General features: G+C 37.0%; 1 protein-coding gene across 4 annotated transcripts in view; it reads right to left on the bottom strand.

Moving 5' to 3' along the window:
- Nucleotides 1-12,349: 12,349 nt before the first annotated feature.
- Nucleotides 12,350-25,455, bottom strand: part of LOC126354669 (puromycin-sensitive aminopeptidase) — a 141,588-nt gene continuing 128,482 nt past the window's right edge. For all 4 annotated transcript variants that reach the window (XM_050004461.1, XM_050004459.1, XM_050004458.1 and 1 more), the window contains exons 13-14: nucleotides 19,008-19,130; nucleotides 12,350-13,723 (exon numbers count right to left, since the gene is read on the bottom strand). In XM_050004461.1, the coding sequence (XP_049860418.1) occupies nucleotides 13,499-13,723; nucleotides 19,008-19,130 (348 nt within the window). In that variant the 3' untranslated portion in view covers nucleotides 12,350-13,498. The remainder of the gene's footprint in view (nucleotides 13,724-19,007; nucleotides 19,131-25,455) is intronic.

The raw sequence follows: 25,455 nt of genomic DNA, 5'->3' as shown, positions 1-25,455 counted from the left end.
AATGGGTTGGAAAATTTTTCCTCTTCATCCCTACAATCCAGACTTGGCACCGTCTGATTTTTATCTCTTTGGTTGTCTGAAGGCCCACCTGCATGGTAAAATATTTGATAGTGAGAAACACCTTTCCTTAAAGATGCAGCACCTTTGCTTAAATGAAAAAGAGCTGCTTATGAGGTCTCTTTGGAGACTCCTGGCACGAAAAACCATGTGATAAATAAATAATAATCCAAATTTTCATTGTTTAGACTCATGCATTTGTCTTTAATGCAGAAAATGACATTTCTTACTCTGCAAGAAGTGACAGATGCATGCTTAAATAAGGAAATTTGGGGAAGTGTAAGGTTGAATAATTTCAGAGCCTTTGCATTTTCACCACCAAAAATTGTTCTAGCTTTCCCGTTGAACAGAGATCTCTCCATTCCAAAAACCCTGTTGGTAATAATTATGGTGTCCCAAAAAATTGTGCTCATTCATTTCTGAGCACTTCCTCAGCTCAAATCCAAACTGAAAGAAGAAGAGTGTAAAATGATCTTGGAGCATGAAGGGGGATTGGAGACTGACTGCTTCTTAGTGGATAGCCAATATACAGCACTCCTAAGTACAAGATTATATATCTGCTTAGCGAAAATTTCGAGATCATTGTCGAGTAAAATGGTTTAGCATTCTTTATAATAATTTTCAGAATAAATAAAAAACATGAATCCGCTTTGACAAATTGGAACCCCCCTCCCATTTGATAAAATCTTGGCTACATCCTTGAAGGTGACATGCTGAACTATACACTTGGTTGTTAAATACTAGGTACCTGGTAATCACTTCTCAGACAGTTCTGACGTTCTGCTCCTGTGACTAATATGCATGGATAAGACCTCTTTGATCTTCTTAAAGCATTTAGAAAAATGCTGAACATTTGAGTCAGCAAGTTCAAATGGATGTAAGTTAATGCTCTGAGCAGATACAGACACATACACAGTTTGGGCCTCATCTCGCAAGCAGTGAGGAATGACGAGGGGGAGGAGGAACACCTCGTAAAAAAAACCTGGGTCCTTGTGAGGACCCCTGCCTAGGGCTACAGGTGAAGCCTGGTCAATGGTCTCAAAGGTGGATAGAGGAATCCTAACTACCAATGGCAGAGAGAGCGGAAGAACCTAATGGAGAAAACCCTGAAAAATAATCATTTTGGACTAACAATCCGATCTCACCTTGGAATTTATTTCCTACCATGTACAATTTCAATTGCAGAATGGAAAGTCCGCTAGAAGAAAGCACTATCCCAGGTGGTAACTCGAAAGAAGAATCCACCATTGCTTTATGCAATGCATCGGGACCTAGGGTTCTGGGGAGTCCCAACATCTGCATTAAGGATGAGTCGGAGCATCCTTGGTATCCTTCCAAACTCTTCAAAAGGAAATTCTTTGCAGGCACCTTGAATGTAAAGTCATTACTAAAAATTGGTAAACAAAAAGATCTTGAAATTCTCTTAGATAAGCATGAAATACAAATTTTAGCACTTCAAGAAACAAGATTTTTGAATGAAAATGTTACAGAAATCAAAATCCATACAATTTTTAAGGGTAAACCAGCAATGAAAATCATGAAAGGCATGCCAATACTTGGTTCCACTTTCTATGTTCATAAAAATTTAGTACATAACATTACAGAATTCAAATCCAGTTCAGAAAGACTATCTCTTCTCACAGTTAGATGCAAAAATAAACAGTATACCTTTGTTAATTGTCATGCTCCAATCAATGATGACAATAAGAAAAATCCAAGTAAAGTAGAAGCATTCTGGGAACTTCCAGAAGAAGAAATATCAAAAAGTCAAAAATCATATGTTATACAAATGGAGGATTTTAATGCACAAATAGGGAGGGAAAAATCATTTCGAAAAATAGTAGGATATTATCCAGCTCATAAAAACAACAAAAATGGTACTTGACTAATCAGTCTTTGTAGAACATTTCAATTGAGGGTAATGTCAACTTTCTTCAAAAAATTACCAAAAACAGGTAAAAACATGGATCTCTCTGAATCCAATGCTAGGGGAGTTCCAGTTAGATCACATGGCTATTTCTACGTGCAATTTTGAAGAAATCATGAATGTAAAATTAGCAAGAAACAGGGAATTTGATTCTGGTTATAACCTGACTAAAATTAAACTGAAACTTCTCCCCAATAAAAATGAAAAGAGACAGCAAAAATTAATTAAATATAGTACAGACAGTTTCATCACCAAAGAGGTAATAAAAAATTTTCTGGAAGAAACTAAAGGAACTAAATCAGGGAAATGGGAAGAAATATCGAAAGAAATCAACAGGGCAGTGAAAAATGTATTTGGAACAACAGAAAATGAAGAAGAAAGTCTGGTGGAATGAAATCTGTGGGGAAGCAGCGGAAGAAATGGGAATGTTCTTGGAAGCCTGAACACCTTGATGCATTTATAATGTAAAAGAAAGAAACAGCAAGAATAATACAGAGTGCCAAAAGATCTTTTGAAAAATCACAACTTGTTGACATACAAAACAACTTTGTAAAAAATAATTCCCAGAATTTCTCTCAGATGTTTAAAAGTAATGTAAAGGGCTACCAAGCTTCAAGTATTTGCTTCACAGAAGAAAATGGTAAAATAGGCCTAAGCAACAGCCAGAATTGTGAAATACTAAGAAAGTACTTTGAAAAGTTATTGAACTGTGAAGAACCAAACTGTAAGCTAGAATTCCCAGATCTTCATGAAAATACAGAAGCAGATCCATCACCTACAGCTCAATAAATTAAAAAAGCAGTAAGTACCCTGAAAAACAACAAAGCCAGTGGAGAAGACTCAATTACAGCTGAACTTATTAAATAGTGTCAACCAAAAATTATAACTAACCTTCAGCTCATGTTTGAAGAAATGTGGGAAACTGAAAAGATACCACAAGACTAGATAGTAGCTATCATCCATCCCTTGTGCAAGAAAGGTGATAAGCAAAATGCAAATAACTACAGAGGTATATCTTTGTTGCCAGTGGGTAATAAAATATTTTCAACAAGACTACTAAAGAAGGTAGAAGCAACACTTGATAGACAATTGGGAGAGTAACAGAGTGGATTTAGAAAGGGCAGATCTTGCTCAGTACAGATTTTCAATCTGAAGTCCATAATTTGTCATAGACTTACCAACTCCAAAGATGTACTTGTAACATTTTTATAGATTTTAAAAAAGGCATTTGACTCAGTTGATAGGGAAACACTAGATAAAGTTATCAGAGAATTTGGCATCAAATCTAAATTAGCAAATCTTATTTGTGAAACGCTCACAGACACCAAATCAAAAGTAAAGTTTTAGTGTGAAATATCAAAGGCATTCAACATAAAAACAGGTGTAAGGCAAGGTGATGGCATGTCTCCTCCTCTTTAAGTATGTACTAGAGAAAATAGTAAGAGAATGGAAACAAAAACTAAAAGAAGAGAAGCTATCACCAATCAAACTGGGAACTAAAAACAAAGGCATTGAAATTCACTGTTTAGCATTTGCAGATGGTTTTGCCATTCTTTCTGAAAACCTAACAAATGCTGGGATACAAATCAATCTCTTAGAAGAAATAGCCAACAAAGCAGGTTTCAGAATATCTGAAAAAAAAGACAGATATAAAAAATGCTCTGGAGTCCCTAGCAACAGATATTGGCCAGATAAAGAGGGTAAATAAAGTTAAATATTTGGAAGAAATTATCCAAGAAAATGGCTTAGAAAAATTCGCTATAGAAGAAAGAGTACATAAAATGGAGAAAGCTTATTGGAATAACTAGGAATGTCTACAACAAAAAGTGCCTGTCTAAAAATGTGAAGATACAGAACACAGTAATAAAACCAGAATGTCTTTATGCAAGTGAATGTGTGGTACTGAACTACAAATTACACAAACTTGAAGGCCTAGAAACAAAAATCATTAAAAAAAATACTTGGACCATCAAAAAATACAGAAGTATGGAAATTAAGAAGCAATGAAGAAGTTTATCGCTACATAGAAAACATAAATGAAACACTACAAAAGAGGCAACTGCTATTTTTTGGACACTTATACATAACGAACAGCAACAGGTTAACCAAACAGATTTTTAAATAACTTTGGGACAAGGAGTCAACAATAGCCTGGATACAAGAAGTTAGGACAGATTTGGAAAGAAAAAACATAAGAGAAAAAAGCAACAGAAAGACAGAGTTTCACGAGGAAAGTGTTAAAAATGGAAGGATTCCAAGGCAAGAGGGAGAAGAAGACAGGGTCAAAATGGTCCGAGGAGACAAAAAGGATACATAATGAAAAGATGAAAGAATACTGAAGGAAGCATTGAAATTGGTTTGTGGTCCTTAGATGACCCAAACGAAGAAAGAGGACATAATCAACATTTTTAAGAGGAACTGTTTGTTAGGCCATTGATTCAGTTCATTTGTGCCGTTATTGGTTTTGTCATATTTTCAATATTCTCCATATAAAGTAGTTGGATGGATAAAAAAAATCTACTCACCAAGCGGTGACAGGAGAACACATACATAAAGGTATAGAAATTTGAAAGCTTTCAGAACCAGTGGCTCCTTTTTTTTGGCGGAAGGGTTAACAGGAAGGAAGAGGGGTGAAGTCCTTTTCCTTCACCTCTCTGCCTTCTCCTTCAACCTTTCTGCCAGGAGGAGGAGTCACTGGCTCCAAAGTTTGTAAATTTCTGTACCCTGATAGATGTGTTCACCTGCCACCACTTGGCGAGTAAATTTTTTTTATGTGTCCAATTACATTATATTTTCAAAAATTGATTATTTCTGTTGATATATTAACCCATGTTGCCAGCATTCTTTCTTGTGTAACTCCCTTGTCAGTCTTTGTTGTTATGTATTTCGTTCAAATTGTCTGTTTTTGACCTTATGTGCTAGGTCGATAATTTGTTAACCTATACCACCTGTATTAACCAGCATCTTGTCTCTACATATTTGCTAGCACTGTTTTCCATGTTATTAGATGGGTCCACTGTTATTTACTTATTTGTGTGTAACACTTTATTTATGATGCATTACACTGTAGAGCCTCCTCCTGATCATTTTTTACTGATTTACTTGGGAATTTGGTAGAAATTTCCTTTCCCACTCTCCACTTACCTTGCTTCTATGCAATTCTCTCACTTTTTTGTGCATTCTTTTTCACCAGACCACAATGATTGACTTTTACAGCCATCTTCTGCATTATTTTATTTCTCAAACACAGAAGATTATGTCTCTATAATTACTCCCTCTTTCTGTTTGCCTTGTTTCTAAAATTTTGCTTGTTTTGATGGCTTTCCCAATAGCATTCCTTCTCTCTCTCTTTGTTTCCAATCATAGTTTTTTCATATCATATACTCCAAAAAGTAGAATACAAAACCGGCAAGTACCAAGCAGGTTTAAAAAAAAATAGATTGTGCCCAGAGCAAATTTGTAACTTGAAAACCATCCTTAGGATCAAAACAGTTGGTACATGATAGTCCTAACTTGGAAGAAGAAGAAGAAGAAGGTAGCAAAAAACCACTAGACAGTTAGTTGAACACACACTCACAGAGACAATTTCAAAAATTAAATTTCTAGGGGATGTTTCTGAACCCACTCAGACTTAACACAGGTGTTTGGCAGGGTGACTGGCTCTTACCAATTATCTGCAAGCTGGTCTTAGACATGGTCATGAGAGAGTGGGATAAAGAATTACTAGAAAAAAATTGAAGGAATCCATATAGGAAAGTTAGACGAAGATCAGAGGGAAATACCTTGCTTTCGACAAAACAAATGCAAAATTAATGATAGAAACACTTGACAAAATTGCACCTAAAACTGGATTGCAAATATCATATGAGAAAATAGAATACATTGAACATAAACACAATTGAGAAAAATATGTACAAACACAACACAGGAACATCAAGTGCAATGATAATGTTAAGTATTTGGGAGAATGGGTACAAGATATAACAAGAGAACAGTATCATTCCAAGCAAAAATTTGCAGAACAGTAATTAAACTGGAAGCACTTTACAGATCTGAATGCCTAACACTGAATAAAAGAGGTGAACAAGAAGAACTGGAGAAGAAAATAGAAAACACTCAGAAAAAATTTAGTACCACAAAAGAACAAAGATAACAGATGGACCAAGAGGAGAAATAAAGATCCATACAGAAACATAGAAACAATCGCAGATACAATAAGAAAGAAGAGATTAAAATTTTATGGTCAATTTACAAAATGAATAACAAAAGGCTACCAAAGAAAATCAGCAATTTCATTTCAGAATTAAAAAATATCATGGGGTGAATGGAATTTAACATCATGGAAGACAGCATAGAAAATGGGGAAAGTTTCAGGCTACTGATCAATACAGCAAAATTTGAAATTCACAATCTAGGAATTTGTGTCAAATGAACACAAGAAACACACAAAGTACGGTAGTTCTGGGAAGATAAGAAGGAAAAGATTGTAATTCTGTCTTAGGTGCTAAGTGATCTATAACTGACAAAATTCTGCATTTGATTTAAGGAAAAGGTCCAACTTTACTTTCCAAAGAGACATTCTCACCCACTCACCCCATGTCTTTCCTCACAATTTTTTAATATTTTTCCTTGTTTTCCTTTCTTTTGCTTGTTTTTTGCCACTCTCACAAACTCTATCACTCAAACCCTCTTCTAAACTCATTTTCTATCAACTCTCTTCCTTCCTCTTCAACCCTTCTGCCAGGAAGAGTCACTGGCTCAGAAAGATTCCAGTTTTCTATACCTTAACATGTGTGTTCTCCTGCTGCCACTAGGTGAGCAGATTTTTTATCTATCCAATTACATTATATTTTTTTAAAAAATTGACAATTTCAGTGCTCTTCTGCTTTGGTTCTCAAAACACTCCACTTTTGTATTGTGTGTCCAAGGTGCTTCACCTCAAATATACTTCTTGGGATTACAAGAGTATTGATCCTGTTCCTATTTTGGCTTGGATGGTGATTCAGGAGCTTACTAGGTCTGTCCAGAAAATTCCGTAACTTTGTCCCAAAATTTTTGTGCACTTACCTTTTATTTACTGTTTATGGTCTCCTTCCAAATACACGCCTCCACAATCGATACATCACTCCCAACACCGTTTCCACTTACGGAAGCAGTCTTGGTAAGCCTCTTGCTGGATCGCATGAAGTGCCATCTGTGAATTTTCTTTAATCTCATCTGTCATTACAAATCTTCATCCTTTCAATGGAGTTTTCAAGTTTGGAAATAAAAAAAAAAAATCTGCAGAGGTCAGATCTGGAGAGTACAGAGGATGAGGCAGCACAGCGATTTAATTTTTTGTGCAACAGCGACACACCAACAGGGATTAATGTGTGTGCGTTACCGTGATCCAATAGCCGTGAATTGTCTCGCCATGTTTCAGGCAATTTCCTTTTCGCAGGCGTCGTAACCCGTCCGATAGTACCATTGGTTAACAGTTTGTCCCTGTGGCACGAATTCATGATGAACTAATCCTTCAAAGTCAAAGAATACTATCAACTTTGACATTTGACCTGACCTGACGAGCTTTTTTTGGTCGTACAGAGCCTTTCCTATCCCACTGTGAAGATTGACTCTTAATCTCTACATCATAACCGTAGACCCATGTCTCATTTCTAGTTGTGATTGTCTTAAGAAACATCTCATTCTCATTTGTACGATCCAAAAGCTTTTCCCAGAGGATGAGGCCAAGGTCTTTCTGGTCTAGACTCATGAGCAATGGGACAAACCTGGCAGCAATGCATTCCAAGGTGCTTTTTCAGTATTTCATGACACGATCCAACTGAAATGTTACATTCTTCTGCATTCTCTCAGGCAGGCAGTCTTACATTGGCATGCACAATTTCGTTGACGTTCCAGGCATGAGTGCAATCAGTAGATGCCATAGTGTGCCCTGAATGAGGGTCATCTTTAACTTATGTCCAGCCATTTTTAAAACATGGAACTATTGGTAGCACCAATTACTGCTGAAGTACTCTTCACCTTAGGCTTTCTGCATCATTTGGTATATCTCCGTAAAGGTTTTCTCAAGTTTCATGCAAAATGTAATGCAGATGTGTTGCACCTCTAACTCTGCCATCTTGAAATTCACAAACTGTGATGCAATGTTCTACCCAATACAACACTGAACAAAAACAGATACACAACAATGCAATTTCCAGCAGTTACCCTAAACACAGGTGTGTACAGGGATGCTAACTGCATTTCGCTCAAACACACTATTGGTGCAGAACTACGAATTTTCTGGAATTTTTTGAGCAGGCCTTGTATGTAAATACTGAATCCTTTGAAGTGGTTTGACTATTCATTGCAGCTCAGACTGAATTTGTCTTTGTGACTAGCATGTCAAGGATGGATAGACTTCCATAGCAAATTGAAAGCTGTCATAGGGACTGTTTAGGGAAGTCACAAAGGTATTCCTCATGATGACTCCACGTAACAGTGTTGCACAGTTTGCTTCCAGGCTGCTGAATCCAGTGCATGGATTTTATTCCATGAAGAAACTGGCATCTACCAGATTTGATACTCTTCTCATTGCAACTACTTCCTACTATTCATTGAAACTGACGTTCCACTTGACATTGAATAGCTTGGATATGGCATCTGAAAAAGGGACAAGTGGTCTCTAGTGAATCCTTTAGTGGTACCTATTTAAATAATGAAACATTACCAAAACTGAAGAGACTGTTGTTTGGTCCAAGTTTTAATTTCTTGACTATTACAGTGTAGTGTGTCAAGTCCATGATGAATGCATCAGCCTTTCTCACATGTAGCTGTAGCAGCAGCCAAGCTACTTATTTTGCCAATTTGTGTGTAAGCAATGCTAATCAGTTGTAGTGGTACATGTTTATAGTGTTCTTTTGGTAAACCTTGTGTCAAGGTTTCCAATATGCACAAATTATTCAGGGAGAGAAGACAAGTTAACAAATAAATTATCACCCATATAATTTGCTATACTGCTTTTCTCAGTTTTAAGGCTCTGGACAACTTGTATCTTCTATCCTTTCAGACTGTAGGCCAGCGGCTTTGCCCAGTCCTGCCAATTTCATCGTGTATTCAGTGGAGGGTCTAGGTGGCAGCCTGTGTTGGTAATATCTTTCATACTCACAGTTCTAAGGATGGTGTTGAAATTTTCTCCTTCCTGAAATATGGAAATTCTTGCAAGGTCATCTTTCATTCACCTGTTTACCAATTTATTTGGTGATCTAACTGCACTCTCACAATCTTCATTTTTCATGGCAAGTTGCATTCTATTTGCCAGTGGACAGCTGCAGAGTCAAGCAGACGTGCCAGTAGCAGCAGCAGTTTCCGTTTTATACACAGGAAATAATTTAGTTTTTGTTTTCACTTGCTTCTGCAAAGAAGTGAATTGTACCTGTGTATTTTACTTTGTTGGCTAGTGAATACTAACTCATTCTAAGCTGTTGCATAAATGTTACTGCATTTTCATTGTGCGAGTTGATTTTGGGAGCATATCAGCAGAATTTGTGATATAGATGAATCGATTAAAGATGTAAAGGGACTGCGTCTGTTGTTTACGGAAAGTAGGAATTGACCACTGTACTTAAACAGCTGGAAGCTGTGTTATGTATGATCAACAAGTTCCAGGCTGCTACCTTGGGCTGTGGTGGCACTGGGACACGCGAAAAAGAGGGATTTGGAATCTCTGTAATCTACAATGTTGCCTGGAATTTCTGGTCCTGCAGAAAATTCTGACTTTCATGTCCCAACGGGTCAACAAATAACTGGCAGTGACTGGCAAACAGTGGCAGGTTCACCAGTCTTTGGACAGAAGGCGAAAATGGGTATAGGCTTCATAGCTGTTCAACTACACTTTAAAAACAGGTTTATGGTACTGCCCACTACTGAAAATATATATGACTCGGGAGACTTCACCTGTTGGGACAGTCTTCCTGGAAGGTCCGAATAAGTCTAAGAGACTAGGATTGTCTTGTCGCGGGGGGCTCCAATGTTGGCAGATAATGTAACGCCTTAGGGGAAATAGTGGGTGGATTGGAAAAGAAGGTTAGTGTCCAAGCTGTTTGCTTACCAGGGATCAAGTCTGAGTTGTAAAAGAGGCTTTGCCAGCAACAATTGAGCACAATGGGTGCACCTGGCTGCAAATTGTGGCTCATCTCAGCAAAAATGACACCTGCCACCTGGTTTCACATGCCATCCTCAGTTCTTACTTACAGATGGCTAGCTGCTTCGGTGAAGACAGCTAGCCTTACTTGCAGGGTAGAAGCAGAGCTAATGTTTTGGAGCATTGTTCCTAGCATCAATAGTGGTCCTCTGGCTTTGAGCTGAATGGAAGGTTTCAATCAGAGGCTCAGACAATTGTGTGACAACCTTGGATGCGAATTTCTCAATCTCCACTATTGGATGGAGAATTGTAGGAACCCCCTTAATAGGTCTAGTGTGCACAATACGCAGAAAGAAAGCATTACTAGTACAGCAGAGTATGTGTGGTTTGCTATTGCATTTTTAGGACTGAGAATACCCTCAACGAGTCCGATAAGATGTGTTTCGATTTTAGAAAGGGAAGAATACTACCACAATTAAAGAAATTAGCATTTTTCATGGCAAATCGGAGGAAGAAAATGTTAATACAGTAGTAGTTAACTGCAGGAGCATCTATTCACAGGTCCTGTAACTAGCCTTGCTTATTAATGGTAGAAATACATAGTACAAGTGACAGGAAGCTGGCTGAAACAGATGTTAATAACCATGAAATTCCAAACACCAATTGGATAGGTTGAACACTGGTAGTGGAGTCATGTTTGTAGCCATAAAAAAATGTGATCTCTCATGAGGTTAGTACAGATTCTGAACGTGAAATGTAGCTTTTATACACTCCCTGCCACAGGAGCAGTAGTGGTGGAACATTTGTGGGGAAAGTTTGAGAATATTTCATGTAAATTTCCTGGTCATGTTACAGTATAGGAACACAAAGAAGGGCAGTATGATATTTCTACTTAACAAGTGAGACAAGAAACAGATTTCAGATTGCCTGGGTAGTCAATATGAAAATTTCAACTCCAGCACTAATAACGTTATGTTTCAGTGGATGAAGATCAAATATTCAACAATATTCTTTAGATGAAGTATCTGCTGAGCAATGTTGTGAGGAATGGGAAAGATCTACCGTGCAACAGCCAAGTTAGAAAGCTGTTACGAAGGCAAAGAGAGGCTCGCCGCAAATTTAAATTTTTCCAAAACCTCACAGATAATCAACAACTGCATGGAGCCAAACTTAGCCTAAAGAGAGCCATGTATAAAGTGTTCAGCAAATTCAAAAGTAATATTCTATCTACAGACTTTAAAGAAGACACTAACTATAAGAAGAATGCTTCCAGCCCGAAATGCTATAATTTGCAGTCGTGTGTACACAAGGTGTGCTTGCTTTTGTGTGTGTGTGTGTGTGTGTGTGTGTGTGTGTGTGTGTGTGTGTGTGTGTTTTACTGATGAAAACTGTGACCAAAAGCGCATGTCTGCAATTTTATGTAACTTAACACTGTCAGCTCTGTAAATACTGGCAAACCCAATTGTGTTTAGCACAAACATTGGGATTTACATCCCTGGGCCCCACTCTACTCTGATGTAAAGTACACGCTGTCTGCACAACAGCACACTTCATTATAAGCTTAACCCCCAACCACTTGGCTGCAAGACTGTCAAGACTCAGCCATCTAGCTGGGCTGAAGCATATGCTCGCAACATAATCACTTTGACACGTACATGTCTTCCTGTAAAAACACATTCATTTAGAAACAGACCTGCTTCTGAATAAAGTAGAAACAAATTCAACCATTTCCATGGGAATTTTCAAAAGGAAGTTCCTCAGATCTTAATTTTTCTGGAAGACTCACTGGTGAATGTACACTAAAGCAGTCATTTTCATTGTGGTACAGATAAACAACAGAATGGTATAATTGGTGTTGTCTCTCACCCTTGCACTCAGATAGCTGCTTTCATCTAACTGCTGATATTCATTCTGTGATATTACTTTTGGTTTCCTTTTTTCTTCAAAAATGGCCAAGCAAAGCAGGGAAAAAGATGTGGAAGATGGTTGTTGCAAGAACCGCATTGCTTTAAAAAACTGAAATGCCAATCAGATTTGAACATTGCCTCCTCACAGATGTGATTTGAGGACTTTAGCCAGCATACCATGCCTCCGTCATCATCTTTACAGATGATGACGACGCGAGGCGGCAAGTAACAATTCAGTTATACATGAAGAAATGTAGAAAGCCTTTTGACCATTATAAAATTTAATAACAATCAAATGCGAATTTACGTGTATGGGTATGTGAAATGAGGTGGATATAAGATGGAACAACACAAATATTTATTCAGAAATGTTCAAGATTTTCACAAGTCACAAATTTTACGGAATCCGACAGAAAATAAACTTGTTTCTGGAATACAATACTTTTTCACTGATTTCATTATATTTGTTTTCCAATTTGCCAAGTGCCTACCTTTAAGTGCCTTTTTAAAGATACAATTTTAATAATACAAAATAACAATGTATTTTGTGTGTCAAATATATGAAAAGTCAGACCTTTTTTCCAGGAAGGTAAAATTATACAAGCTTATTAAGTTAACAAAACAAATCAATAAATATAAGATGAACTCAAATAAGATTTTATAAAAAGTATGTACATATGTGCATACATAACTAACAACATACTATCAGGTATCATATTGTAATTGTACTTCACGTTATCAACAGGAACTGCTCTGGTTATTGTTCTGTCAGTTTTAAAACAAAACGATTCTTAACAGAAGTATTAAGTACCAAAATCAGAGCAGGACATCCATATTGACAGATACCAAAATGACCTAAAGAAAGGCTTACACAGCCCAACATTGTCCTCAATGGCCTTTAGGCATCGAAAATACTAACCAAAACAAAATTATAGTTCATTTACTGGCACTTACGATTTGTACACTGTTTGGTATTTTCCTTTTTTAAATTATTACCTGTTTACTTCTCTGACAGGATGGGAGGTGACAACTGTATACACATTATGAGCTGTGTACACAAAAAACTGTCCTCATGTTTCTTAAGTAAACAGTAACACGACAGCAATGTTATTTTACATTCAACTGAAATGATAAACTATTGCAAATGTTAAGCTAAAACTTACTCCAGAACTAGTCTAATTACAGGTAATCAATTGTACTGTATGAAAGAATTATTACAGGTAGTTGTCTCGATATTCTCTTCCACACTCTTCTCAATTCCTATCGCAACATACATACAGGCAACAGCATATACATTATTAAGACGACACAGAAAAAGTGAAAGTTGCTGTTATTGATAGTTTCACACCACAAGTGCACTGCACAATATAAAAGCACAAATTCCACTTAAAGAAGTTTACTTCTGTATAAAAATCTTTTTTTTTTTATTTTAGTTACACAGCACTGCATTCCCTAGCAACATATGAATTTACACAAGCCTACTAGTTACGAAGAGTGTGTCTGCGTCTCAATGAGGTACTTTCGCGTTGATTCTGAATCACGTGCTAGCCAAGCAGCATTCAGCCGTATTGTCTCGCAGCTCTGTTGGACAGTGCGTTCTGTACCTGGAGAATGATGTTCACGAAAGAAATTTTCCACTTCTGTAGCCTGTTCTTCACTGGCAAAGTTCTCCGTTGTATATTTTACTAGACGAGCTAGCAGAAAACCTCCCTATATGCAACAGAGACAAGACTTTGTATCAATAAGTGAAAATTTTTATACATAAAAAAAATAATCCCTACAGCAGAACAAAACTGAAATATAATGTGGGTGACAAGGGGCTTCACAAAATTGTACCTAAAAAATATCTGAGATGCAGAACACTATGAGATTCTGTTAAATAAATAATCACTAAAGCCAGCCCCTGGAGGTAAAGGGACTATGAGTTTTGGTGTGCTAGTATAAACAAACAAAAAATTGTTAACATAAAATACAACTGAACATCATCACTTCTGCAAGTCCCATACCATCTTTCCCTTTGTTTTCACTACTTTACACCAACTAAAACTGCTACCAGTTATAACAATTAATATAAGGGAAAGACATTCACTCACCTATAGCAGATCAATTCATGGAGCACAGCAACACACAACAGGATACAGCACACACTAAGTTTTGAGCACCAGTTCTTTCTCTAGCAGTAGCACACATATTCACACACAAACCACGCTGATACCCAAACACACACATTCCTGTGGCCACATCAAGACCAATTATTGATACTCTGTTATGGAAAGCAGTTGCCTGAGCAGATGCAGGTGAAGTTGGGTTAGGGAAGGACCCAAGGAGGGGGTAGTGGGACTTCGCAGCTGCACAACAAGACGAAAAGCGAACAGAGGATACAACAAAAACAGATGCAGGCAGAGGGAGAGGGGAAAAATGGAGGGTTGGAGAGAAATGATTTTGAGCTTTTGATGACCAGGGCGAAACTTTGTGATGAGCTGCATAGGATACTGTCTGCCAGTAAAGGCTCTGGTAAGGCAACTCCTGCTTTCCACCACAGATGTAGCGTCCACAAATGGCAAAGCCATAAGACCTTTTTATGTAAAATGGGTGAATCTATCTGGTGCTGAATATATAGGAGGGATACCTCCAGATGGCCCACAAACAAGTTGAAATTGGATGGTGCTGTGACAGTACCACAGATTTGTTCTTAGATTTGACCTTTGAAAGTGAAATAATTGTGGGTCAGGATGGGGCTGGACAGGAGGATTAGAAAAGAGGTGGTAGGTCTGGTATCAGGATAATGTTGGGAAACATTGTTCCACAGCCGCACGACTATGGGCTTGGTGGTGGTTGGTGTGCACGGATGTTGTGTCCACAGTGAACAACAAGGAGTGTGGTGGTAATGGGGCAGAATCTGTGGAGAGGCAGTAAAGAAAGTTAGCAGTGTCTTGAATGTAGGATAGGAGATTAGGGACAATAGTTTGGAGATGTTGGTCAACAAAGACAGAGGTTTTTATTCTGTAAGAGTGTTGTCCCAGCCACAAAAGGGCAACCAGAATGGAGACCTGTGGGGTTGGATTTTTTGTGGAGTGGAGTAGGTAAAAATGTAGAGGGAGAGAAGGAGGGAGGGAGGGAGGAGGGAGGGAGGGAGAGAGAGGAGGGAGGGAGGGAGAGAGAGGAGGGAGGGAGGGAGAGAGAGGAGGGAGGGAGGGAGAGAGAGGAGGGAGGGAGAGAAGGAGGGAGGGAGGGAGAGAGAGAACAGATTAAAGAGATACAATGTAAATGCACAAGATTTAAAAACATAACATTCATTGATTAAGTTGGACAGGAAGAGGATTGTACACAATACACAATCTCAATCGATTAGGGAGGTACTCTGTAATTTCCACTATTCTAGAAATACTGAACAATGTTTTGAATGTGCACTGTAGTGTTACTTAGCTCATACCTATCAAGAATAAAAATTAAGAGTTACTCAGAAAATGAATCACAAAATTCCATGTCAATGAAGCAATGTACCTGCAGAACAAGAGTCATGTTTTTGTGGGGCACACTCACCACCTGTGCTACACTATATAATGACAGTGTATGCAATTCATACATATTTCACACAGACCTAAACTAGCAAGAGAGTAATTTATTATTTTTGCTTTTTAGCATACAATGCTCAGGTACTTCTGAATAATTTATTACACAACTGAACAATGGAAAATTTTACTATATGATGAGTAGCAGTCTATTCTTTTCATAACATTTTCATTATTGCAGGAGTGGATCCATATGTATAAGTTATTAAAGAACACCATGAATCAGTAAAAACGGTCGTTATTTCCAAACAACAAAATATAACCTATCATCATCTTATTGCAGAGCATATAATAAAGTTGGTGGCATTGCCATTTACTTGACAGAAAGTATACTTATAATATCACAGAAAATGTGTTGTGTGTGAAAAAGTTTTGTATTGATGTAAGAGTTCAAAATGGCAATCTCAAATTTGTATTTCATGCTGTTTTTCTTTGTTGTATAATTATAATGAGCCCTCTATGGAAATTTTGATCCCCATCCGTATCACTTGAAGGTGCTTTGAGTAAATTGATGTCAGGCCATAGAAGAGCAAATCTTATGATGCTCTGAGAAAAATAAATTTGGAATCAATAGAATAGTCTGCAAAATGGGTCTTGCGATTTGAAACCTTCATCTAGAGCTGCCTGTAATATTTCTGGTGATACGGAATCTCCTTGCCCGACTACTTACCTAAGGTTATAGAAGACGGAAAACTACACAAATTTTTTGGAAGAGTGACCGACCATGTTAGTGGTGAATGGCAAATTGCAAAAAATGTACAATTATCTGAGCTGTCAAAAAAAACTGATATTGTTTGCAAAAATGAAAGTTACTACGTTGCAAGTTAAAAGATACAAGAGCATAAGTAGACTGTCTGATTGAGATTGTGGTAGAACAATCCCATTAAGAAGCAGACCACCAGAAGAACCAGGAACGAGATAATCTAACATAAAATTATTTTTGGTTGAACAAAACTTGTTCCAAGCATAAATATGCTGGGACTCTTATCATCAAGGAGACTGTAGATCAGAATGTGCAACAATAATTTTGACACTAGGAGGACCAGAATTAGCAAACTACTTGGAAGGACTGCTACCTGTCTTTTCACCGATGATGTTGACCTCTTTTCTTTTTCCTTTTTGTTTTCTTTACTAGTAATATCAATTCAGTACAGTGACTTTAAATGTCACTAGTGTATTACGCATACTCTACCAGTGTGATATGCTTAAACTTTCCACAGGAACTATATTCCCAATATTCACTGAAACTGAACTTGGATACTAAAGTTACAAATGCAAATAAGCATGTAATTATAAGGTAACATTTTTTATCTCTGTGACTTTTTTTCAGTTAATGCCCACACAGACCATAAACATATATTTATTAGGAAATACAAGTGGAAATTGACATAAACTGCTGTGGCAATTATAGAATATGACACTTTTTCGATCACAGCCACCATCTCTATCAAAAAAGTTTGCATGCATGTACCGAACATTTAATGCACATGGACCACATATGAATTTCTTGTACTGCAAACACAGATTTTTAGTTTTATTTGAACTTTTGCATGCTCCTACCTGGCAGGTCTTCTGTAATAGTACCTTGCATACGAGGATTGGATCTTTAATAGTGGCAACTATTTATTTACAGCTCGTACAAACTGGATAAGTGTTTCAAAGTTTCACTGACCTTCAAAGTAGTCACCAGCATTGTGTAGACAGTTCGAGTGGCGTCGTTTATTGCCCAAGGAATTTGTAGCAGTTCTGAAGCAAATGCTGTGAAGTGTTTCCTTCAGTTTAGAAATAGAGTTGAACTTATGAGGGCTTGAGTCAGCGGTGTGCAGTAAGTGGTATAGCACTTAGCAGCCCCATCAGTCAAATAAATCAGTAACAGCTTGCACTGCACGTGCTTGAGCATTGTTCTGCAAAATGATGGTCAGGCCCTGCAGAAAGTGTCATCACTTCTGTCTCTATGCTGTTCATTTTTGGAACAAAACCTATGACCAGCTTAGAGACAGAAGTGATGACATTTTCTGCAGGACCTGGCTGTTACTGATTTGTTTGACTGATGGGGCTGCTAAGTGCTATACCATCTACTGCACTCCCCTGACTTAAGCCCACACGAGTTCAACTCAATTTCTAAACTGAAGGAAACACTTCATGGCATTCACTTCAGAACTGCTACAAATCAGTTAGGCAATAGACCATGCCGCTCGAACTGTCAACACAACTGGCACTGCTAAGAATATCCTACGACTTCCACATCGCTGGCAACGGGTTATACACAATGCTGGTGAGTACTTTGAAGGTCAGTAAAACTTTGAAACGCATATCTATTTTGTAAGAGGTGTAAATAAATAGTTGCACTATTATAGTTCCAACCCTTGTACTTCAATGGTTGCAATGTATGTATGAACAAGTCCTTTCCTTGATTGTAAATACACAGAGGGGAGTTGCTCTGCTAATCTGAAAAGAAACTTTCACCAATAAATTTTTCTCCTGTTGTCTCTCTGTAGATGATCCAGGTGTTTGATTCGGCAATGTCCATCTCTGGTAGCCAAGCTTGACAGTGAACTGACAAGGCATCTGGCCCAAAATATTGCATACAAATTTTGTGCACTTGCGGAAGCTCGTCTGAATGAAAACAATGGAGCATCATCATAATGAGGACCGCTAAATTTCTACAGAGTACAACAATGCATTGACAGAGAACGCATCTCCAGTATGGCCACTGTTCCACTAAATAAAGTAAAATGGAAAGAAGAAGAGGGAATGAGATCGCAACAATGAAATAAAATGAGGTAAGCAGATGCAAAAATCCGCTGTTGCATCTTTAAAGACATCAAAAGTAAAAAAAAATTTAACACTGGTCAAAATAACTGGCTGTGGTCCTCCAAGGTAAAAATGTTTATAATTTGTTCAGTTCTGTCATAGATATTTGTCTTTTACAGAAATTAGACCACTAAAATACATTTAAAGTATTGAAATATAAGCCCCTTAAAAGTATGCTATTTAATTAATGTAAAAATAATGTTCACCAGTCAGATTGGACTTTTGAGAGACTACTGTGAAATAAGAATAATTTACTTTCAAACTGGCCCTACCAACATCGAACACAATGATGCCATCTGTATTAGCATGACAACTGTCAGCTGTCCCCTATGAAGGCGAAGGAGGTTAGCAAAGAAAGCTGAAGTTTTTAGTCTAATCTGATACAGCTAGAAAACCAATGTTTTACATAATAATGCTGTCATGAGGAACTTAATCTCTACATCTGCAATTTCATTTGACAGGGCTTCTTGTGGTTAAGCAAATTCCCAGTGTAAAGGGGAAACAAGGAGAAATTCATTCAGAACAAAGCTGCTGGCACAAATGTGATAACCCAAAATGTTATTACATACTGGCATTTTGCAAGGAAATGGGAGGAACACTTAACATACCTCATAACGATTCATCAGTTCCTGCCAATTTTCCTTGAAAAAGTTCCAGGCAAGCTCTCTCCCAACTTTTGTCATTGCCACAGAAATAATGACAAATACTGTATCTTGAGAACGAACTTCTTCCTGGAAATAAATTGCAAATTTTAATTAGACAGTCTTGTTTATAGAAAAAATATATAATTTATAACTAGGGCTCAAATCCAGATGCAGCATTACAACAAGCAGAGTGAAGAAGCTATAAACCACCTCACACTTACAGCAATGAGTAATGCAAGACCTAGGATATCACAGTTAATTTATCTGAGCTTTATAATTGGCAGATTCAATAGTTAAGGTTGCACAGATTCTCCTTCAACTATACTTAATTTAAACTTGCTTTGTACATCCGGCTGCTACTACATATCTTGATGCACAGCCAGTGATTAAGTTTTACTATCTAATAATAAATATTTGGATCATCTACAGTGTTTCATACAAGACCTTTTGATTTTGTAATAATACATGTTATTGTGGTGATTTCATTCCAAATACTACAAAAATGCCTGCTGCTGCGTTGCATTAAATGAATTTGATATTACTCAAATGTACTATTATTTTCTAATATTTGCAGTGGGTATTACACACATCCATGATATCACTTCAGTGCTGGAAGTACAACAAAATCAAGTACATTTTCAACTCTCTCATTTCTGTAACCACATACGACAAGCCTTACAGGCAGGAGCAACAGTACTTGGATCATGTAACACTGATTGCCAGATGTAGTGATTCTTGCAGTTTTCTTTGGATGGTAATTAATTTTTTTTAACTACCTGAAGCAGTAACTCCCTTGCCATTGATATTCAGGTGACAATCGTAAAAAATTCGAAACCGATATGTAAAACAGCATTTTCATATTAACATCTACAAGAAAGTGCTGTTTTAGCAAAATTGAAAAAGCAGTGAGATAACAGCAGAGATATTGCAAAATTTTCAGTGTCATTTAACCAACAATGTTTAATGATTGATCTTAGTAAAATAATGATCAATCTCTCTTCTTACATACATACATACACCAAATCTAACCTGATCTTTTATCTACATGAATCTGGTAGTTTTAGTATATTAAAAATAAACTACCAAAAGAAAATACAATGGATAGTTTCTTATCAGTACTAGTGTTACCCTTTGGTTTATAGTCTCTTTGGAAAAGAAGCACAGTGTAATTTCTATCAGAAAAGAACTGCAATATTTTAATACAAATACACTCATCCCTATTGATGCCAGACCAAACTGAACAATAAGTTTTCAATAAATTCATTGGAGATACATTGTGGATTATGCGCATAAAGCAACTTCATAACAACATTTAATATTATAATCTCTGAACAACAATACAACAAATGTACTGCACTTTGTTTATTATACAACTACAAGTATCATGGCACTTGAAAAGGGCCAATACTTCAATAGGACACTGAAATTAACACATTACAACCAAAAGAAGATCCCAAAAAGAAGTACATAACACTGCAAAAAGTTTTGATTTTTCAAGTATTGGGTAGGAAATCATCTGCCCCCTTTTCAGTGAAATCATACTGACACTTTTAGCAGTTTAACAAAACCACAGAACTCTGCAGTTTGAAAAATTCTGTGTTGAAATCAATAAAAATGTAAATGATGACTAAACTTCATTTAGAAATGAAAATCATTTAACTGTATCGTATGATTATTTCTTTTGTCAATACTTGGTCATGGCAACTATATTTTTTCATTTCTGTGCAGGATCTTCTATTCTCAATTTAGATGAATTAATGAGCACAGAAAGGAACAGAGTGAAAGGAGTAATGTAAAATTTAGACTTTTACTCTGATATGATTTCTTTAAAACAGACAGGTGTAATTAACTGTAAGTGCAAGCTAGTGGTACGAAGGCTTTGTGTAACCGCTTTCATGGTGTAAACCTTAAAAGAAACTGTTCATTAATTTATAAAATTTGTTGAAGTACGTTTGTTTAGAGTTCATTATAAAAACTATTTTATTCTACTATAGTGTAATCAAAGTATTTTAAACAAGCTTCAGTCTCAGTTCACAATGAAAAACACAGCTCAAATGCAACATGCTATGACTGCATCACAGGTTGTTTGCTATTAGGTGGGAAGGAGCATGGTAAGAGGAATGTGCTTCATGCACATGCGCAACATACATGAAGTCCTAATGGAAAACATTAGATACCAAACAGTGTCCAGTTCACATTGTTATCATGTTGTGAGCATTGTGAATTGTACAATAAGAAGTTGTCCTATTGCTGTGTTGCTATGATGCAATTATAATAGATCATTATGTAATGGAAAAAGAGTTCAGGGAAAGACATTTCATGCTTCCACAGTTGCAAAATACTTCGACAATTAACGGAAAAAAGTGAAGATGTCAGGCTGCAAATGTTTCGTGTCTCATCGCCAGCAATAATAATAATAATGACTATGATGGTGATGCAGAGTAGGTTCCACCATGCACAGCAAGGGTACACTGTTAGATGATTGTCAAACTCAGATCTAACAATTATGGAAAAAGGAGGGCTGTATTTCCATGAGGTATTTAAGCATATGTGATGTATATGGGTCAGTCTTACTGTTGTAGATACGTGGTAAAAACTGTGTGTACAACAGGGTTAACCTTCATCACATTGTGAACACATTAATGACAGTATTTCAAAGAACAAAATGTAATTATTGGTAAATTTTGTAGTTATTACAGTTTTACAAAATGGTGATAATAGAATTGATCTTTTAAAAATAATTTGGTTTCAAGACTGAAATACTATGTTTGCAAGAATATAGGCTTCATGCAAATACAGGCCGCACCTAAACTTCTGACACGATTTACAGTAAAAAGTCTATCTCTAATATTGATCACACTACTAAAGTTGTGAAAAATTCAATTCAACATTACTTTGTGTTGCATCTCTCTCCTTCTCCATTTTCAACTCCCTCATAACTACAGTTCTAGTATTAAGTTGGCAGAATAGAATGGATATGCTGAAATCTTAGTTTCACCCACTCTGCCCCTAGATGGCAGATTATCTACAACTGACTTGTACAAGTCTGTTGTCACTGCTATGGAAATACTATATTGGGAGGTCTGGTGATGTGGCTAATTCAAAGGACAGTGTAAGGAAGCTGAGAGTGAGAGGAAAGTTGAGCTTTTGGTTTGTGAGTGACGTTGGGAAAGGGTTGTACTAGCTACATACATTTAAACTCAAATGAACAGCAATACAAAGGACATGAAAAGCGGGAATCTGGACACAGATTTGAGGTTGTTGAAAAAGACGTTCATCAATTGTGTGCAAAAAAGAAAAAAACTCCTAAATAGTACAAAAACCCCATGTGCATTTCAAGGGCAAAAGTGCAAATATCCATATGTGGAAAGAGACTTTGATTTTGTAATTTAAAATAGGATATGTGGAAGTGCCATTGTGATAGAGTTGAACTGAAAGCTGCAAAGTAGCACGTAAAAGAAACAGTTTGCTGATAGAATTTAAAGTTTCATAATCGTAGGTTTGGCGAGTTATGCAACAAAACAATCAATCTGTTCAGTGCAGAACTACAACTGCACAAAAACTGCCACAAACTTATGAAAAGTTTGGTATCTTTTCAGCTTTACATAATCCAACTTCAACACAAAAATTGTTGTTCACTTTGCCACATAGGGAATGCAGACCAAACACTGATCTATTTTGATACACTCGGCAGCACTACAGTAAATAATGTAGGCAAACTTAGTGTGCAAATATGTACCTGTGGTGCTGAAAAGTAGTGGTGCACAATGATATTATGGCTGATGGACAAAAAGTGCCTCTGTGTGGTTTTTGACTTACTCCCCCACACTTCACCCAGCCAAAAAGTGTGGAAGTCCCATCTGGTACCATTTTGAGAGGTTGAGATGGTGGGTGGGTGACAGAGGAACTGGTCCTAGACAATTTTACGGGGACGCTGGTGACTGACTGAAACTGTCATGTAGTTATTATTCCCGGCAGCATGACAAGTGTGATGCAACCTTTGGATGTGTATCAATCATCCATTCAAGACTAGTATGTCAATTCTAGCGAGTAAGATTACATAAAGGCCAAGTCAACTTTGATGCCAGGAGGCTATTTGCAGCATGCTTCTTTGGCAGAAGTGTTCCATCTGATTTTGGCTGCTTGGTGGTCAAAATTGGAAGAACTTCATGAAATGTGTGTGGGGGGGGGGGGGGGGGGGGGGGGAGAACGGAATTTCCAATCATCTTGATAAGACTGAAGATGACCTCCTTTGTGGTAGTAACTGAGCGACATTCTCGATCATCTAGCGAGGGTGAAGAACCAGACACTGGTGATGCTGAGAAGTGTTGTGCTTGAAAGAAGACATGTTTACACCAGTGACTGTTAAACTTTTATTTCCACTATTGCAATTTCGGCCTTAGGCCATTATCAAGTGGAGCTGCACAAAAATTGTATATTTTGACTTTCTGCCGATTACACAATTTGAAAAATGCAGCTATATAACCATGTTTACTTACTTTTGGCTTTAAGCCATGTCAACTTTACACATATTGACACATTTAAATGTCGTTGTCATTTGTTTGTTATACACATTCGTAACACTGCTAAGTAGTGCGTGCACACATATTCATATATCTTAAAACAGCACAGTCTGTACATACAGGTTTGTTCCACGATCACTAGTAACGTTTGCACTAAACCACAGCATCGAACAACTGTTTATGCGGCAAAATGGCTACAAGTAGCCTGTAAACGGATTACAGATATAATTCTTGTTCTGAGTACAGCGCCATTGCAGTCCAGTAACTGTATATAACAGCTAATGACATATAAATGCGTCAGCGTATGTAAAGTTGACATGGCTTAAAGACAAAACATGTAAGTAAACATGGTGATACAACTCCATTTTTCAAATTGTGTAATAGGCCAAATGTCAAAATACACAATGAGTCTTGTAAAATATTTTATAAATATTTTGTATTTCAGCTGCACTTGATAATGGCCTAAGGTCAAAATTGCAATAGTGGAAATAAAAAATTTGACAGTCACTGGCATAAACATGATGTCTTTCAAAAAATTTTACATGACTGAATCCCAGCTATGAAAAGTTAAATGATTGTGCTTGACTTGGATAAAACTGATAGTCTGGAGTACATCAGTCACACTGTGTAATGTTGCTGTGCGTTCATGTGCATTCTTAGTAATGTATTTGTAGCAAAAGCAGTAAAAATGTATTGTTGTCAATCTATTTTATGTTGTGTCTGTCTAATCTAGATTTGATAACAATTCCTTGTTTGTGTGGCCCAGTGTTTGTAAATGCTTTACACTTATTGAAGGTATCTAATATCTGTATTTGCAACTACTAGACATGTAGAAGCAGATGATATTTCCAGATGTAAGAACAAATCAGACAAAAATGCTACAACTGATAATATTTCCAAAACATAAAACAAAATGCGTAAATTAAAATATATGCATTAGAAGTGGCAATATTTATTTCAAATTCCTTTAATAGTAAGTTTGATTTATCCAGTAGCTGCTACATATTTTGTAGCAACGAGTAGCTCCATCGAACATATCATGAAAACCCTATCAAATTCAAACACACACAAAAATTCTGCAATTTGGAATTCCACGTGTTACGTACGTCTGCTTCTATTTACAAGCAAGTAGATGCGCTGGACACACTGTTGTCTAGTAACTATGGATGGCTATGTTGGCTGTGTTGAAACATCTGTAGGTACTAACTGAGGTAATTTACTTATAATGAAACATCGACTCCCATCAGTCGCCCCACCATGCCGCCTTAGAAAGTGAACCATCTGTTGCACATCCATGAAACAAAGTTGCTTTAATTTTTCCTTTTTTTTTAAAAAAAAAAAAAAAGAACAGAACAGCAACTGTATTAAGTTACTTCAATCACTGGCCATGTCACGATTTTTGAAGCCAAAATTTAGGAAAAAAGTGTGGCCAATATTTGCACCAATATGGTACAATGAACCCTTTTGTTTTTACCAATCAGAAAATTACATTTCACCCTTTGGGTTAATTACCTCCAGGTTGGGAACCCCTGCCTTAAGAACTATGCGCTCTTGTTCATCTTTCCTACCATGAAACACATCTCTCCTACTGAAGAATTGCAAATATATCTTAAGAGTAATAAACATTTGTTCATATTCACTACCGTGAAATTTGTCTCTCCTACAGAAAAACTGCTCACAGCTCTTAATGTATGATTGTAAAGTACATGTTTACTGGACTTTTTTTGTTTGTAAAGATGGTTCCTGTCATATCCCTGAATACTGACCAGTCCTCCGGGGACATCTTTCATGTGTTCTTAGCGCAACTGAGGTAGTTTGGCAGCAACTTGCTGTGACTAATAAAGGTGAGTGAGGGGTTACACAGTTTTAACTAACACAACACTTCTGTT

Source organism: Schistocerca gregaria, chromosome 3 (assembly GCF_023897955.1).
Source record: "Schistocerca gregaria isolate iqSchGreg1 chromosome 3, iqSchGreg1.2, whole genome shotgun sequence".
Taxonomy (NCBI): domain Eukaryota; kingdom Metazoa; phylum Arthropoda; class Insecta; order Orthoptera; family Acrididae; genus Schistocerca; species Schistocerca gregaria.
Note: the sequence above shows the minus strand (reverse complement) of the source record. Positions and strands in the feature narration are given on the sequence as shown.